At 35.3% G+C, this 15041-nt stretch overlaps 1 protein-coding gene across 7 annotated transcripts in view; it reads left to right on the top strand.

Moving 5' to 3' along the window:
* Ccdc88a (coiled-coil and HOOK domain protein 88A) overlaps positions 1–15041 on the top strand; it is a 163483-nt gene that overhangs the window by 119803 nt on the left and 28639 nt on the right. For all 7 annotated transcript variants that reach the window (XM_021176113.3, XM_085829058.1, XM_021176112.3 and 4 more), the window contains exons 16-18: positions 912–1039; positions 5601–5742; positions 13045–13209. In XM_021176113.3, the coding sequence (XP_021031772.1) occupies positions 912–1039; positions 5601–5742; positions 13045–13209 (435 nt within the window). The remainder of the gene's footprint in view (positions 1–911; positions 1040–5600; positions 5743–13044; positions 13210–15041) is intronic.

The following is a 15041-nucleotide window of genomic DNA, read 5'->3' as shown; positions in this document are numbered from 1 at the left end:
GTAGCAACACACACACTCACACACACACCAGTTTATTTCTATTAAAAATGTTTTTTTCAAAAAATAATTTGAGCAAGAAATGATGTTTTTATTGGATATTTTATTTATTTACATTTCAAATTTTATCCCCTTTCCCAGTTTCCCCTCCAGAAACCCCCATCCCATCCCTCCCCCTGCTTCTATGAGGGTGCTCACCCACCCACCCACTCCTGCCTCCCTGCCCTTGCATTGCCCTGCACTGGGGCATCGAGCCTTCACAGGACCAAGGGCTTCTCTTCCCATTGATGCCGGACAAGGCCATCCTCTTGTACATGTGCAGCTGGAGCCATGGGTCCCTCCATGTGCACTCTTTGGTTGGTGGTCTAGAGTCAGCACTGTGATGTTCTTTCTATTCTTTTTTATTGTTTGAGTAATAGCCTCATGGTGCACAGACTGGTATCTAGCCGCCTCTGCTATGTTTGTGGCTAGAGCCATGGGTCACTTCATGTGTACTCTTTGGTTGGTGGTTTAGTCCAAGAGAAGATTTTTTTTTTTTTTTTTAGATTTTATTTATTTATTCTATGTATGTGAATACACTGTAGCTGTCTTCAGACACTCCAGAAGAGGGCACCAGATCTCGTTACGGATGGTTGTGAGCCACCATGTGGTTGCTGGGATTTGAACTCTGGACCTTCGGAAGAGCAGTCGGGTGCTCTTACCCACTGAGCCATCTCACCAACCCCCAAGAGAAGATTTTTAAGAAATGTTTTAGCTTGTTTATAATGTACTGCTTCACTGCTGGAAAGGGTCAGTCACACTTCTTACCTGGTTCAGATTACGTCTGGTTGGGTTGTAGTTATTAGAATCTTGACTGATGTTCTTTTCTTGATACTTGAATGAGTTGTACGTTCTTTCGTTCTTTTTAAAATAAGGATTTAGTCAGTGAAAAATTGAAGACACAACAAATGAACAATGATCTTGAGAAATTAACTCATGAGCTTGAGAAGATAGGTTTAAATAAAGAGCGGCTCCTACACGATGAGCAAAGCACTGATGACAGGTAAGTGGGATGTGGAGAAAGTTCTGAAAGATGTGGAGTGAAAGGAAAATATATTGAAATGCAATTAATTTATGAAAATGATATGGAAAGTAAAATTTTGACAAACTGCATAAAAATTCTTATTTAACTTTATTAATGGTTGATTCAGACTTATTTTACATTTCTGGTTTTTTGTTAATCATAGTCTTTTAATTAGGATTAATGTGATTTTTAAGAAGTATCTACAGAGCCACTTGTTTCACATAGACTAGATATCTACTCTTTTGTGGGCCAGTAAGATGGCTCATTAGGTAAAAGCCAAGGCCAAGCCTCATAACTTAAGCTTGAGTCTCAAGACATACATAGTAAGAAAAATTAAATTTTCCAAGTTTTCTTCTGACCTCTATATGCATGCTATGGCACACATGCTCCTACACATGTGCACACCATGTATGCACATACACACAAACACACATAAACATATACACAAACAAATATAATTAAATTTTTTCTATAAGAATATATAGAAAAACAAAAACCAAAGCTGGGTAGTGGTGCTATACAGCTTTAATCACAGCACTCAGGCAGGCAGATTTCTGAGTCCATGACCAGCCTTGTCTATATAGTGAGTTCCAGGACAGCCAAGGCTACACTGAGAAAACCTGTAACACTTGTTGACCTACAGAAAATAGGGGGTTCTCTTCCCAGCAACCCATCTGTTACTCTAGTTCCATGGATCTGACACTTTTCTGATTTCTGTGGGCACCAGGCATGGATGTAACTTATATTCAGGAAAAACATACATACCATAAAATAAATACATCTTAAAAATATTTAAATTTAAAAATAAGTCAGACAACTATTATTAAATTTCTAAGGAAATTTTGTATTCGATTTAATCAGAGTGTTAATTGCCAATTTGACTATCTTATTATAGGTATCAAATATGTATTGTTTTTTAATCAGATTACCTACTGTTTATGAAACATTTTATGTTGTTAGCAAAGCATGTATTGGCCTAAGTAACACTTTCATTAAAATTAATGAGCCCAGTTTAGACAGACCCTTTTTAAGACTTACCACCTCTTCCCAAGCTTTAATTCATATAGGTAGCCAGTATTGATTGATTCTTAGAACAATTTAAAACATGCAACCAAGATACAATAACATTCATTATCCCACATTTCTATATATAAAGAAAGATTTGGGGGATAGAAACCATATATTGTGAACTAAAACTTTTAGGAAATGGGATCAAAAATATTTAATAACTAATTAAATTTGGGCAAAATAGAAAAGAGTGTTCTGTTTTAAGCCACTAAATGTTTTCTTTCATTTGACTAGTAAGCTTTCATGTTAAAAATATAATAAAGGCTCACAGGTACAAACACTTTTTTTAGTCTTTCATCTTCTCCATTTTGGAATTTTTGTCTATCAATTTCAGGTGATGTTCCTAGTTCCTTTGTTTCTCTTCTATCTTTCTAATTAATGTCAGTACCACTTTGAAGATACTGTCATTAAAGCACATGTAGCTTACTGGTGGGATCAAGTATATAAATACATAACATTATTGTGTATTATCACTGTGCATACACATTTGCTGTAATGCTATTATAACTTTAGTGGTCTATATACAGTGCAGCACCTAGTCCTAGGCCCTCTACATTTCTAATTCCAATTTTCTATGAATAAAATCTGGAGTGTAAAATAAATAAACAAAAGAAAAAAAAGAAGTAAATTTTTTTCCAAAGATTCAGCAAATGAGTAAATCCCTTAAGAAAGAAGTGTCTATTTTCTCAGTTTTCCATGGATGCTGTTTAGCTGGTTCAACGTTAAAAGCTGTGAGGAGCCTATAGATATAACTCAGCCAGTGAGCACTACTTTAAACACAGAGGTTCTGATTTGATTCATGAAACCCACATTTTGGAAGGAGAGTTCTATTCTCAGAATTTGTCCTCTGATCCTTGGCATGCAGACACAGAAACACATAACAAATAAATAAAACGTAATTAAAGAGAAGTTGACTGGTAATATACAGTAGATATCAATATACAAGAGCTGAATTACTTTCAAGAAAACTGGTGTTAAACATTGGGGATTAAAATATGAAATCTAGCTGGGCATGGTAGCGCACGTCTTTAATCCCAGCACTCAGGAGGCAGAGGCAGGTGGATTTCTAAGTTCGAGGCCAGCCTGGTCTACAGAGTGAGTTCCAGGACAGCCAGGGCTATACAGAGAAACCCTGTCTTGAAAAACCAAAACAAAAAAAACAAAAAAAACAAAAAAAAATGAAATCTAGAGATAGCCGTAAAGGGACAGTACATATAGCCAATGCAGTGAATCCCAGTAGAAAATGTCCTGGGGAACTCTACAGACTTATGTTTCAGGCTTAATTGACCTGGAATAGCCGTGAATTAAGGGTTTAGCTAGACTACTCATTTGTTGTTGTAATTATTGTTATTATCATGAATATTTTTGAAAATGACATTATTTTTCATGTACATCCTTAAGTCCACGAATTTACAACATTTGTCTTCTCATGTGGAAATTCTTTATTTATTAATGCACTTTCTCAATGAATAAGCTCTGAGTCATCTGAACATACAGTGATTGTAAATAAACCAAGTTGTCTATGTAATTTTACTATTTAGTTTGAATTGCTAGAGAATAATAAGAAATAAGAAGAGTAAAACAAAAGATGGTTATTACATTCTTTAAATAGTAAGGTAAAAGTCAGAAATGTCTTTCTTTTAGTTGTATGATTATATCTAGAGCATTCTAACTATGAATATATATGGCACTTTACTGTTTTGCTAAAGTTACTATTGCACCAGGGTTTCAGATGTAATTCTTTTTGTCTCTTTATCCTGACTTCTTTTTCAATATAATTGTTTCTTTGGTTTTATATTTTCAAGAATTTTATATGCTCACTTGAGATTTTTATTTTTCTCTTCTTACAGTATAATACTACCAGAACTGTCTAAAGCAATTCAGACATCAAAAATTAAACACAGCTAAAATCAAACTTCGTGAATGTATTAAAAACCTATTATAGGGGCTGAAGAGATGGCTTAGTGGATAAGAGCACAGGGTGCTCTTCCAGAGGACTCGGGTTGAATTCCTAGCATCCATGTAGCAGCTCATAACTGTCTGTGACTCCAGTTCCAGGGATCTAATTACCCTTTGGCTTCTTCAGGCAGTGCACATGTAGCATATACACACTTGTGCACATAAATAAAAATAAGTCTTAAACTTTTAATTACAGTAACAGGCAGAAAGAAATAACATTTTCATATAAAATTTAGATTTATTTCTGTTTGGTTTTCTCTTTAGATTCAATTGGGGATACTGATGTAGAGTCCCTTGTAGCTCAGACTGTAGGTTTGTTTTTGTTTTTTATTATTTACTTTATGTATATGAGTACACTGTAACTGTCTTCAGATACACCAGAAGAGGGCATCCTATCCTGTTACAGATGGCTGTGGGCCACTGTGTGGTTGCTGAGAATTGAACTCAGGACCTCTGGAAGAGCAGTCAGTGCTCTTAACTGCTGAGCCATCTCTCCAGCCCCCTCAGACTGGTTTTTAACTCACTGTTCTTGATGTTCCTGCTTCCACTTCTCAAGTGCTGAGATGACAACTGTGTACTACTGAACCCAGCTCTCCCTTTACGTTCTTTAGTTATAAAAATTGCATGAACCAAAACCCTTATTTAATATGCACTCTGAAATTTCTGTGCAAGTGTGAGGACTTGAGTTTACATCCGTAGTACCTATGTAGAAAGCTATGTGTGCCTGCAACCCTGGGTTGGGGAGAACCAAGACAGCCTCTGGGATGTGATGGCTAGTCTGCCTAACTGAAAAACAATTAACTCCAGGTTTAGTAGAGACCCTGTCAAGGAACCAAGAGAGAACAACAGAAAAAGATACCTCTGTCCATCGTATGGCATCGTCTTTTTTTGTTGTTAAGAAACAACAACAACTTAGGATACTGAGAATGTTTTGTTTTAGACAGCGCCTCATTATACAGCCCAGACTGGCCTGGAACTCTGTGTAGATGAGGAATGCCAGTGTTTTCCAAGTGTTGGAATAAAAGGTGTATGTCACTGTGCCCAGTCTTAACTGATCATATAGGCTATTACATTAAAATGCATACATATTAGTATCACAGACATGTGTGTGATAGTAATGGATCCATTATATTCTTTTTTCTGGTTTAGTCTTATATAATCACGAGAAATATTTGGAGTTTAGCTATTCAGCTTATCTTTTTGAGCATTAATTGGTTTTATATTCTTTTTTCTGGTTTAGTCTTATATAATCACGAGAAATATTTGGAGTTTAGCTATTCAGCTTATCTTTTTGAGCATTAGTTGTTTTCTTTTTTTTGGTAGTCTTAACAATAAATCAGAGTTCTGTTTACTTACTAGTTTTTGTTCTGTGACCACTACTAAGAAGAAGATAATTCACATCTTAAACATGAATGATTTTAGATCTTATTTAATATATGAATGTATTAAATAAATTGTTTCCAAAATGTTTTGATATCTAGTGACAAACTATATTACTCTTATACTTGGATAGTAGGTACAAACTTTTGGAATCAAAATTAGAATCCACTCTTAAGAAGTCCCTTGAAATAAAAGAAGAAAAAATTGCTGCTTTAGAAGCTCGGTTAGAAGAATCTACAAATTACAATCAGCAATTGCGCCACGAACTAAAAACAGTAAGTTTTTTCTTTGTAATAGTTCTATAAGTAGTTGGGAAGAAAAAGAGAGAAAATACAAACTCACGTGTATTTATGTTAGTATTTTATTCTGTTTCATGTATCTGGTAGTATACTTACACAGTTACCTATCATAGGGAAGTGCTAGAATTTTCTCAATTGTTTTCAAGTATGTAATAGTTCCTCTTAAAGGTAGGGGCATGTGAAGGATTATAGAAGAGGGATGGACAAGAGATGACAAAAAACTCACTAGTTTTGAAGATACTGATACCTTTACTCTGGTGCATTTTTCCTGTTGATTCACCAGGTAAATTTTAATTTGTAAAGATAGGACTGTGAAAATGACATAGCAGCAGGGCTCTAGATCACCAAGTCAGTCAGCTTAGGCACTGTTTTCACTCAGTGCATGAATTGATTTCTGAGGTTGGTAAGTGATAAACCATAGAGCCTTGTTGTTTACTCTTCCTGTCTTCAGTCTTCTTGCCCCAATACTTGTCCTTTTTTTTTTCTTTTCTTTTTTAAAATATTTATTTATTTATTTATTTAATGTATATGAGTGTACTATAGTTGTACTGATGGTTGTGAGCCCTCATGTGGTTGCTGGGAATGAAGGTTGCTCACTCTGGTCTAAAGATTTACACTGAATCTGTCTTCAGACACACCAGAAGAGGGCATTAGATGTTATTACAGATGGTTGTGAGCCACCATTTGGTTACTGGGAATTGAACTCAGGACCTTCAGAAGAGTAGTCAGTGCTCTTAACCACTGAGCCATCTCTCCAGCCCCACAATACTTGTCTTATTTTTCTTTTTTCTTGACAGGCTCTCTTGTAGCACAGGGTAGGCAAGGGTGGCTTGAGCTGACCATCCTACTTCTTTCCTAGGCACAAGGATTGTAGAAGCATCCAAACAGGTAAAGGAGATTGTTGTAGGCCACACTTAGAACTATTCTATCCAGCATAACTTTAGGAAATACAAGTAGATGGCTAATCAGTGTTCTATCTCTCCATATAATTATGTGAGATTGAGTCTTTAATTTTTTTTCATTTACTTTTATTTGTGTTTGTATACACAGAAACACACACACACAGAGTGGAAACACACACAGAGAGTGCCTTTGGAGGTCAAAGGACAAGTTGAGAGGCTCTCTTTTCTGCATATTGGTCCTGGGAATCAAACTCGGGTCATCCTGCTTGGCAGCAAACACTTTGAACTACTGAGCCATTTCACTAGTCTATGAGACATATTCTTTCCAGGTTATGGTTCAAGGAAAATGTCAGACACACTGGAATAGAAGAGAGCTGCCAAGATTTTGAGACTTGGTGCTTCATTAAGTCATTTAACTTCAAAGACATAAATTTAAATTTTCCTAGGTATGCATACTGACTATAAGAGCAGCTACCTGTAGAGAAATCCAGTGAGTCTGCTTCCTATTGGGTCTTTAGTTTTCCTATTCCAGATGTAGTCTTCCAATCATCGGTCTTCTTTCCTCCATAAGCATTATTGCATAATAATACACTATTCTAATTTTACTATGCTTCTAGACTAGATAAAGAGTTAATCAAATTTTAGTTTCTTCTGCAAAAAGAGAAGACTTTTTGTTTGCCAGTTACCTACAGCATCTTTACTGATATTTGTCACAGATTTTGCCATGGAACATACACTGGTTGAGAGTTCTGCATAAAGTAGTTATTAATCACCTTTATGTCCTAAATTTTGTACTGTTAGAGAGTGTGAGTAATAAATACATCGCCATGAAGCTATTCAGCTCAAAAGAGAAAGCAGGTTTGAGCATGGGTTAGTTTGTGTGGTTTAAATTTAAATATTAGAGATATCAAATTCTATCATTGTCTTTAACTTCAGCTACTTTGTATAACTGCTATAAACTGGGTTACTCCTTTATACATGAATTCAAATGGAACTGTATTTTTCTAAGCTTTCAATACTGTATATTCAAAGAGGCATATAACTTGAAAATAGATTCTGAAAGGTAAAGATGAATAATATAAAGGCTAAGTTTTGACATAGAAGTATAAAAGAGAATTTAAACCATCCAAAGGGAGGCAGAAAAATAGAACAGAGGACAGATTAGACAAATTAAAATAAGTAGTAAAAGGGACATTTTAAACCAAATGATGTAGATATTTAGTTTAAAAAAAAAAACTTATCCTAAAGTAGAGATGACTGTATTCAATGAAAATGCCATCTACAGGGAAGTTTGATGAAAGACAGTGTATTATTGTAACACTTATTAAAAGATTGCTATTAAATAGTTTTAAAGCAATGACATCAGCTAAAAAGTATAAAATAATCATTCTAGCTTCATGATAAAGGAAGATTAAATGTTCTTGTATCTAACAACAGTTTCAAACTATGTCAATATTGATACAGTGATGTGGAGAATTATCTATCCACAATTATAAAGGATTTCATATGAATCACATATAAAATGAACTTTATTAAATAAAATGTTTATAGGAGCCCTACAATGAACATCATCCTTATAGTAAAAGAGTACTTACGTTTAGAAGGAAAGCAGAGGCACTGCTCTCTGTTTCTGTTACACATTGTATTGTTGGGCTTCACATGTGAGAAGAAAGGGGAAGAATTCTGATTTTTTTAATTTTGTTTTTATGTATATATATGTGTGGTATATGCCACCTGTGTGCCTGTGGAGGCCAGAAGAGTGTTGCATCCCCTGGAGCTATAGTTAAATGTGGTTGTGAACTGCTAGATGAGGCTGGAAGCCAAATTTGGATGTTCTGGAAGAGCAGTAAGTGCTCTTAACCACAGAGCCATTTCTTCAGCCCGAGAAATACAGATTGGAAAACATGAAATATTGATATTTTATAAACTTCTGACATGATTGTTTTGGATGGAAATTTTAAAGAATTTGTAGAAAACTTTATAAAGTATGTTTTATCAAGTGAAATAGGTTATAGATCAGTACATAAAACTCAACCATATCTGTATATTTTAACAATGAAAAATTAGTTTAAAATACCATAAAGAACTGCACTAATGAAATAGAATGTCTAACTTAGTAAATGAAAAGGAATACCATATCATCAACTGAAACGTTTGATATTGTTAAAATGACAGGTCTCAGGTTTGGACTTAATTTAGTAGTTCAGCACTTGTCTTGCATGCGCAAAGCCTAGATTCAATCCCTAGTACTAGAATAAATAAGATCACAAACGAATCTGTTAATTCAGTATAATCTGAAACATAATTCAAATTAGATTAGTAAATAAACTAATTAGCTGATTACAAAAATTTTGGTATAATATAGCCATTTTCAAAATATTAATTTTGATAGTCTGTGAATATGGGAGGTCTTTCCATCTATTAGAATCCTCATCTCTTCTGTAAAGCTTCTTCTTCTTCTTCTTCTTCTTCTTCTTCTTCTTCTTCTTCTTCTTCCTTCTTCTTCTTCTTCTTCTTCTTCTTCTTCTTCTTCTGCTTCTGCTTCTGCTTCTGCTTCTGCTTCTGCTTCCTGCTTCCTGCTTCCTGCTTCCTTCTCCTCCCTCCTCCCTCCTCCCTCTTCCCTCCTCCTTTCTTCTTTCTTCTTCTTCTTCTTCTTCTTTCTTCTTCTTCTTCTTCTTCTTCTTCTTCTTCTTCTTCTTCTTCTTCTTCTTCTTCTTCTTCTTCTTTCTTCTTCTTCTTCTTTCTTCTTCTTCTTTCTTCTTCCAGTGCTAACTCAATCTCTGGGCGCAACAACTAAGCCTTATTAAAAATCCGATTCCACCTGTGAATCTCCCAGGATACTCTAGCAGCTGCATCTTACCCCTCTACTGTCTCTGTTCCAAAAGCTCTGTAAAGGTTTCTTTAGCTTCTTAGATTTAGTCCTCTCTTTTTCTTTGAGCTATTGTAAATGGGAATGTTTTCCTAGTTTCTCAGTATGTTCATCATCAGTATACAGAAAAACTACTGATTTTTAGGTGATGATTTTATATCTGGGTATTTTGATAAAAGTTTCAATCAGGTCTAAGCATTTTTGATGGGACCTCTAAGGTCTTTTCCAGATAGGATCATATTCTCAAACATATAAATAGTTTGACTTGTTTTTCTGTTTATTCTTTTCTATTGCTTTACCTTGCCTTAATGTTATAGTAAAACATCAGGTCTAGATGTGTAACAGTGGAGAAGACAGTCTCGCTCCATCCCAGGGTTAGAAGGAACGGGCTCGGTTTCTCCCTGGGTACTAGAATGTTGGTTATAGGTTTGTTGCACATAACATATATTATGTTAAGGTATGCGTTTATATTCTGATTTCTCCAGGGCTTTTATCAGGACATGTTAAACTTTATTGGAAACCTTTTCTGAATCTAAGGGAATGCAGTGATTTGTGTCTCAGAGTGTGTTTGGGTGTTGCATTACTTGATTTATTTGTTTGACTTGTATATTTCAAAATACCTACACATCCCTGGAATGAAACCAATTTAATCATGTCTAATTTTTTAAATTACTTTTTAAATTTAACTGTATGTTTGTGTGTGGATGTCAGTGGAGGGGGGGTTACCTTAACTGGTGCCTGAGGAGACCAGAAGAGGATGTTGAAACCCTGGAACTGGAATTAAAGGCATTTGGTTGTTAGTGACTCATCAGGGGTGATGGGAAATGAACTTGAATCCTCTAAAAGAACAGCAAGTCACTCTTAGTTACTAAGCCATTAATTTTTCCAGCTCCATGTCTAATGTTTGCAAAGAGAGAGCAGTTGAGGAATACACTTCTGGTCTCCAAAGCCATATGCACACATGTGTACACAAACATCTTTACACATAGAGTTTTAATTAAAATTATTAATTAAAATTAAAATCTGTACACAAAAACTGATTAAAAATTAGAAATAACCCAGTGACCCTCAACTGGTAATTGAATAAGGAAATTTTGGTACATCCATATACTAAAAGATAGTACAAAAGTAGAAAAGAGAAAAATTACTGACTCATTTAATGTATTATTAAAGCTTAAAAATATGCTTAGAAAAATGTAACATAAAAAAAAGATTATACTGTGCAATTTATATAAAGTTATGCAAAACTGAATTTTAGTGAAAAAAAAAGCAAAATGCTGTTTTGTAAGCAGTAACCCTTCCAGGGTTATAGAAATACTCTGGTCATATTGATGTTATATGGTTATATATATATATTATCATATTCCATATATAACTCATAATACATATATTATTCTAAAAAGTAGACCAAAAATCTCTTATAATCAACATTAGTAACTATATTATATTACCTTTTATAGTCATTAAAAATTTGAATTTACAGTATAATTTACAATACTACTTTAAATTGCTTTAAACTTTAACTTTTTATGGTGGTATGTGTCTTGATTTGATTTGATTTGATTTGATTTTTATTATTTTTTAACCTTTTGTTACAGTCCAGTTGTTATCCCCCTCTAACAGTTCCTCATTCCATTCTCCCCGGCCCCTGTCTCTAAGAGAATGTCCCCACACCACCCTGGGGCCTCAAGTCTCTCCAGGATTAGGTGCATCTTCTCTCACTGAGGCCAGACCAGGCAGCCTTCTGCTGTATGTGTGTCAGGGGCCTCTTATCAACTAGTGTATGCTGCCTGGTTGGTGGCTCTGTGTCTGAGAGGTCTCAGGGGTCCAGGTTAGTTGAGATTGCTGGTCTTCCTATGATGTTGCCTTCCTCCTAAGCTTCTTCCTATTTTTTCCTAATTCAACCACAGGGGTCCCTGTCTTCTGTCCATTGGGGGTTGGGGAACAGGAGTGAAGCTCAGAGAGCCAGTAGAAAGAATGGAAACAGTCAACCTTAAGGGGGGGGGGGTGGTGCTCCAAAATTACCTTAGATCAAATGCTCACCAATGGGGAGAAGGAACTTGCAGAGTCTACCACCAGTAGAAGAGAGGGCATCAAGTGGAGGGAGGGGGTTGCCATCCCACAGTCAAAACCTTAACTTAATGGATTTTAAATTTTAAATTGGGGGCTGGTGAGATGGCTCAGTGGGTAAGAGCACCCGACTGCTCTTCTGAACGTCCGAAGTTCAAATCCCAGCAACCACATGGTGGCTCACAACCACCCGTAATGAGATCTGATGCCCTCTTCTGGTGCATCTGAAGACAGCTACAGTGTACTCATGTATAATTAATTAATTAATTAATTAATAATAAAAAAAGAAAAGAAAAACCAAAAAAAATTAAAATTAAATTTTAAATTGACTTTACGTTGCTTTGTTGTAGTGACTATTTATTCTGACTCAAACTTTATTCATTTCCTGTGAGTATATAAGGATTTTTATTAATGATATGTAAGCTAAAACTACACTTGAAGAAACTATAAATCAGAAGCCTTGAATTTTATTTCCAACTCTCCTATTTTTGGTTATCATTTTCCAATCTTGTTATCAAGTTTTTCATATTAGTAACAGTTAAAGTCTATATATTAGGCAGTCTTTTCTGGTGTTATTATAACCTACATTAAGTCATTTGAGGCCGAGGGTGGTAACTGAGTTTCTTAGCACTTAACAGGCGGTGGAAAGGCTTTTCTTAGAAACTAAGGAGTTAAAGGATAGCCTGGGGCTACATAAGACCTTATCTCAAGACAATAAACAACAACAACAAAAATCAACTAAAAAATTCCTGTAGAAGATACATCCTTGAATTTCTTATTACAATATAATTTACACTAATATGAATCAAGAGCTAAATAAATAAGTCGTATTTTATTAACATGGTTAATTCTAGGTAGTACATTATTCTTAGTAAGATTCCTAAAGATACCCAACCTTAGTTTAGGGATCTTTTAAAGCTAATGTTAACATATGGCAGATATTTATTTGCTCTTTATATAGGGATTTCTAAATAGGTTCAAGGTTGCTCTACAAGTAGTGGTTAGTACTAAGTAGTACATCAGTGTCTGGTTAATCTTCATGAAGGGCCATTTTCTTCTTTGCTCTTGCTATTTAGTTTATTATCTTCTATGGTTTAATCTTGATCGTATTTTATTAGTAGACATTAATTGTTCATATGAATGGAATTTGGTATAATGTTTCTCTATGTACATATAACCCAAAAATCTGTTCAGATTCCTTTAAAAAAGGCTTTGTAGGTCCATTTTCATTAAAAACAATAGCAAAGCATACTGACCTTTCTCTCCAGCCCCCAAATTTGCATTTCAAAGAGCTTTTGATCACATTAAGGGTAATCACACATTTATCCCATTTTATCTATCATATTCACTGGGCCAATACAGACCCAAAGTAACTGAGAAATAGAGAAATCCAGGTGATTTGTTTTCTTTCCATTAAAATATTTTAAACAATTTTAGGTGAAAAAAAATTATGAAGCTCTCAAACAGAGACAAGATGAGGAAAGGATGGTACAGAGTTCCGTTCCAGTCTCTGGAGAAGATGACAAGTGGGGACGAGAAAGTCAAGAAGCGACTAGAGAGCTCCTGAAAGTTAAAGACAGGTTAATTGAAGTAGAAAGAAACGTAAGTATTTAAAAATTTTAGTAGGAACAAAATTCTTCAAAAATATAGAACTGTTGGTTATATTTATCTTTGATAATTTTATTTTATACTTTCTTATCTAGTTTATCACATAAAAAAGACAGATCTAGATTTAGTGTGCTTTGCTCCTTACCATCTTATAAGTCAATCACAAACTTAATCAACACTCCCACCCTCATGTCTGCAAAACCACTATCATGTGGACATGCTATCAAGTTCTTGTGCCAGCTTAAGGTGTAACCTATAGGATTATACTTAGCCTTTGTATACTTTCCAGGCTGACTTGGGAGAACGACTTCCTTCCTTGATTGTTTTTTACCAAATCAAATCAGTGGTATTCACAGTTTAAACTCTCTCCTTTGAAATCATTACCAATTTTTGCGAAATGGAGTCGGATGGGTGGAATCTGGTATTTACTCAGGTCACCTTTGATGTTCCAGTGAAGAGCACAAGGCTAATCTCTTTAATAATTATGGCTGCTGCCGGGTGTGGTGGCACATGCCTTTAATCCCAGCACTTGGGAGGCAGAGGCAGGTGGATTTCTGAGTTCAAGACCAGCCTGGTCTACAGAGTGAGTTCCAGGTCAGCCAGGACTACACAGAGAAACCCTGTCTAAAAAGAAAAAATTAATTTTAATTATGGCTGCTGTCTCAGATCTAGTCTTACCTGCAACTTTACACCCTCTTCTTGTTGTCAGCCCCCCTTTTGTATATTTTTGTTCTGCTTATTTTTCTTTCAAATTGTAGACAGAATTAAATCAGTGAGCAGCAACCACGACACTGTGAGATTTTTCTCCACCAAGGCAATTAGTCCATGACTCTTTTAAGTTCAGTGTCCCAGTACATGGACGGAATACAACCGGGTTGGTACCACCATACAATGCAAATGGCCTCTATCCTAGTTCTCCATAGTTATTTTTTCCAGTGCCTTTGTTCCTCCAAAATCTAACAAGATTGGCCCTTGCTTATGTCATCCTAGCACTTTTCAAAGTTCCAAACTCTTCCATAATGTTCTTGGATTCTAATTCCAAAGGCCTGAGGACTATATGGCCAGATTCAGCCTCAGTTCTTCATAACAATATTCTCTATTAGTTATAAAGATACCTGTCAGAAGCAACTTATAAGGAAAAGAAAGATAGGTTCACAGTTCAAGGATACAGTCCATTAAGGCAGGGAAATCATGACAAAGGAGCCTTAGGCACTGTTCATATTACATCTGCAAGTCAGAAAGCACAGAAATAGTGTTGCCCAGCACAACTCATCTTTATTCAGTCTATACACCAGTCCATGTCATGGTACTATACACATCAGTAAACCCAATCTAGAGACCCCCTCACGGACATGCCCAGTGATTTATCTCCTAGACAGCCTAGATCCTATCAACCTGACATTCAATTTTATCCATTACAGTGTTTCTGAATGACTTGGCTATATGGTAAGTTCAAGACAAATTCTAGACTATATGATACCCTGTATTAAAACAACATGTGTGTGTGCTTGAACACAGCAGTATTTCATGTTTATCATCCTTTCAACAGATGATTTTTAAAAAGAGTACAGTATAATTATCTATCTTAGCTTCTCTGTGTGTTTACTAGTTGCTATTTTTGTTGTTTGAGACAAGTTCTCCACTTGTAGCTCAAACTGACTTGAAACTCATAGTTCTTCCTCCTCTTTTTTCTCCCGATTGCTGATGCTTTATGCTGTTAGTACAGCTTCCTTCCTCAGCTTTGACTTTTATGGGTCAAATCACAATCTCTGTTTAATACATTGTTGTATTGTTTATATAATATACAAATAAAGGTATCTTTGTCT

This window comes from Mus caroli, unplaced genomic scaffold (assembly GCF_978045245.1).
Source record: "Mus caroli unplaced genomic scaffold, Mus_caroli_1 scaffold_13, whole genome shotgun sequence".
Taxonomy (NCBI): domain Eukaryota; kingdom Metazoa; phylum Chordata; class Mammalia; order Rodentia; family Muridae; genus Mus; species Mus caroli.
Note: the sequence above shows the minus strand (reverse complement) of the source record. Positions and strands in the feature narration are given on the sequence as shown.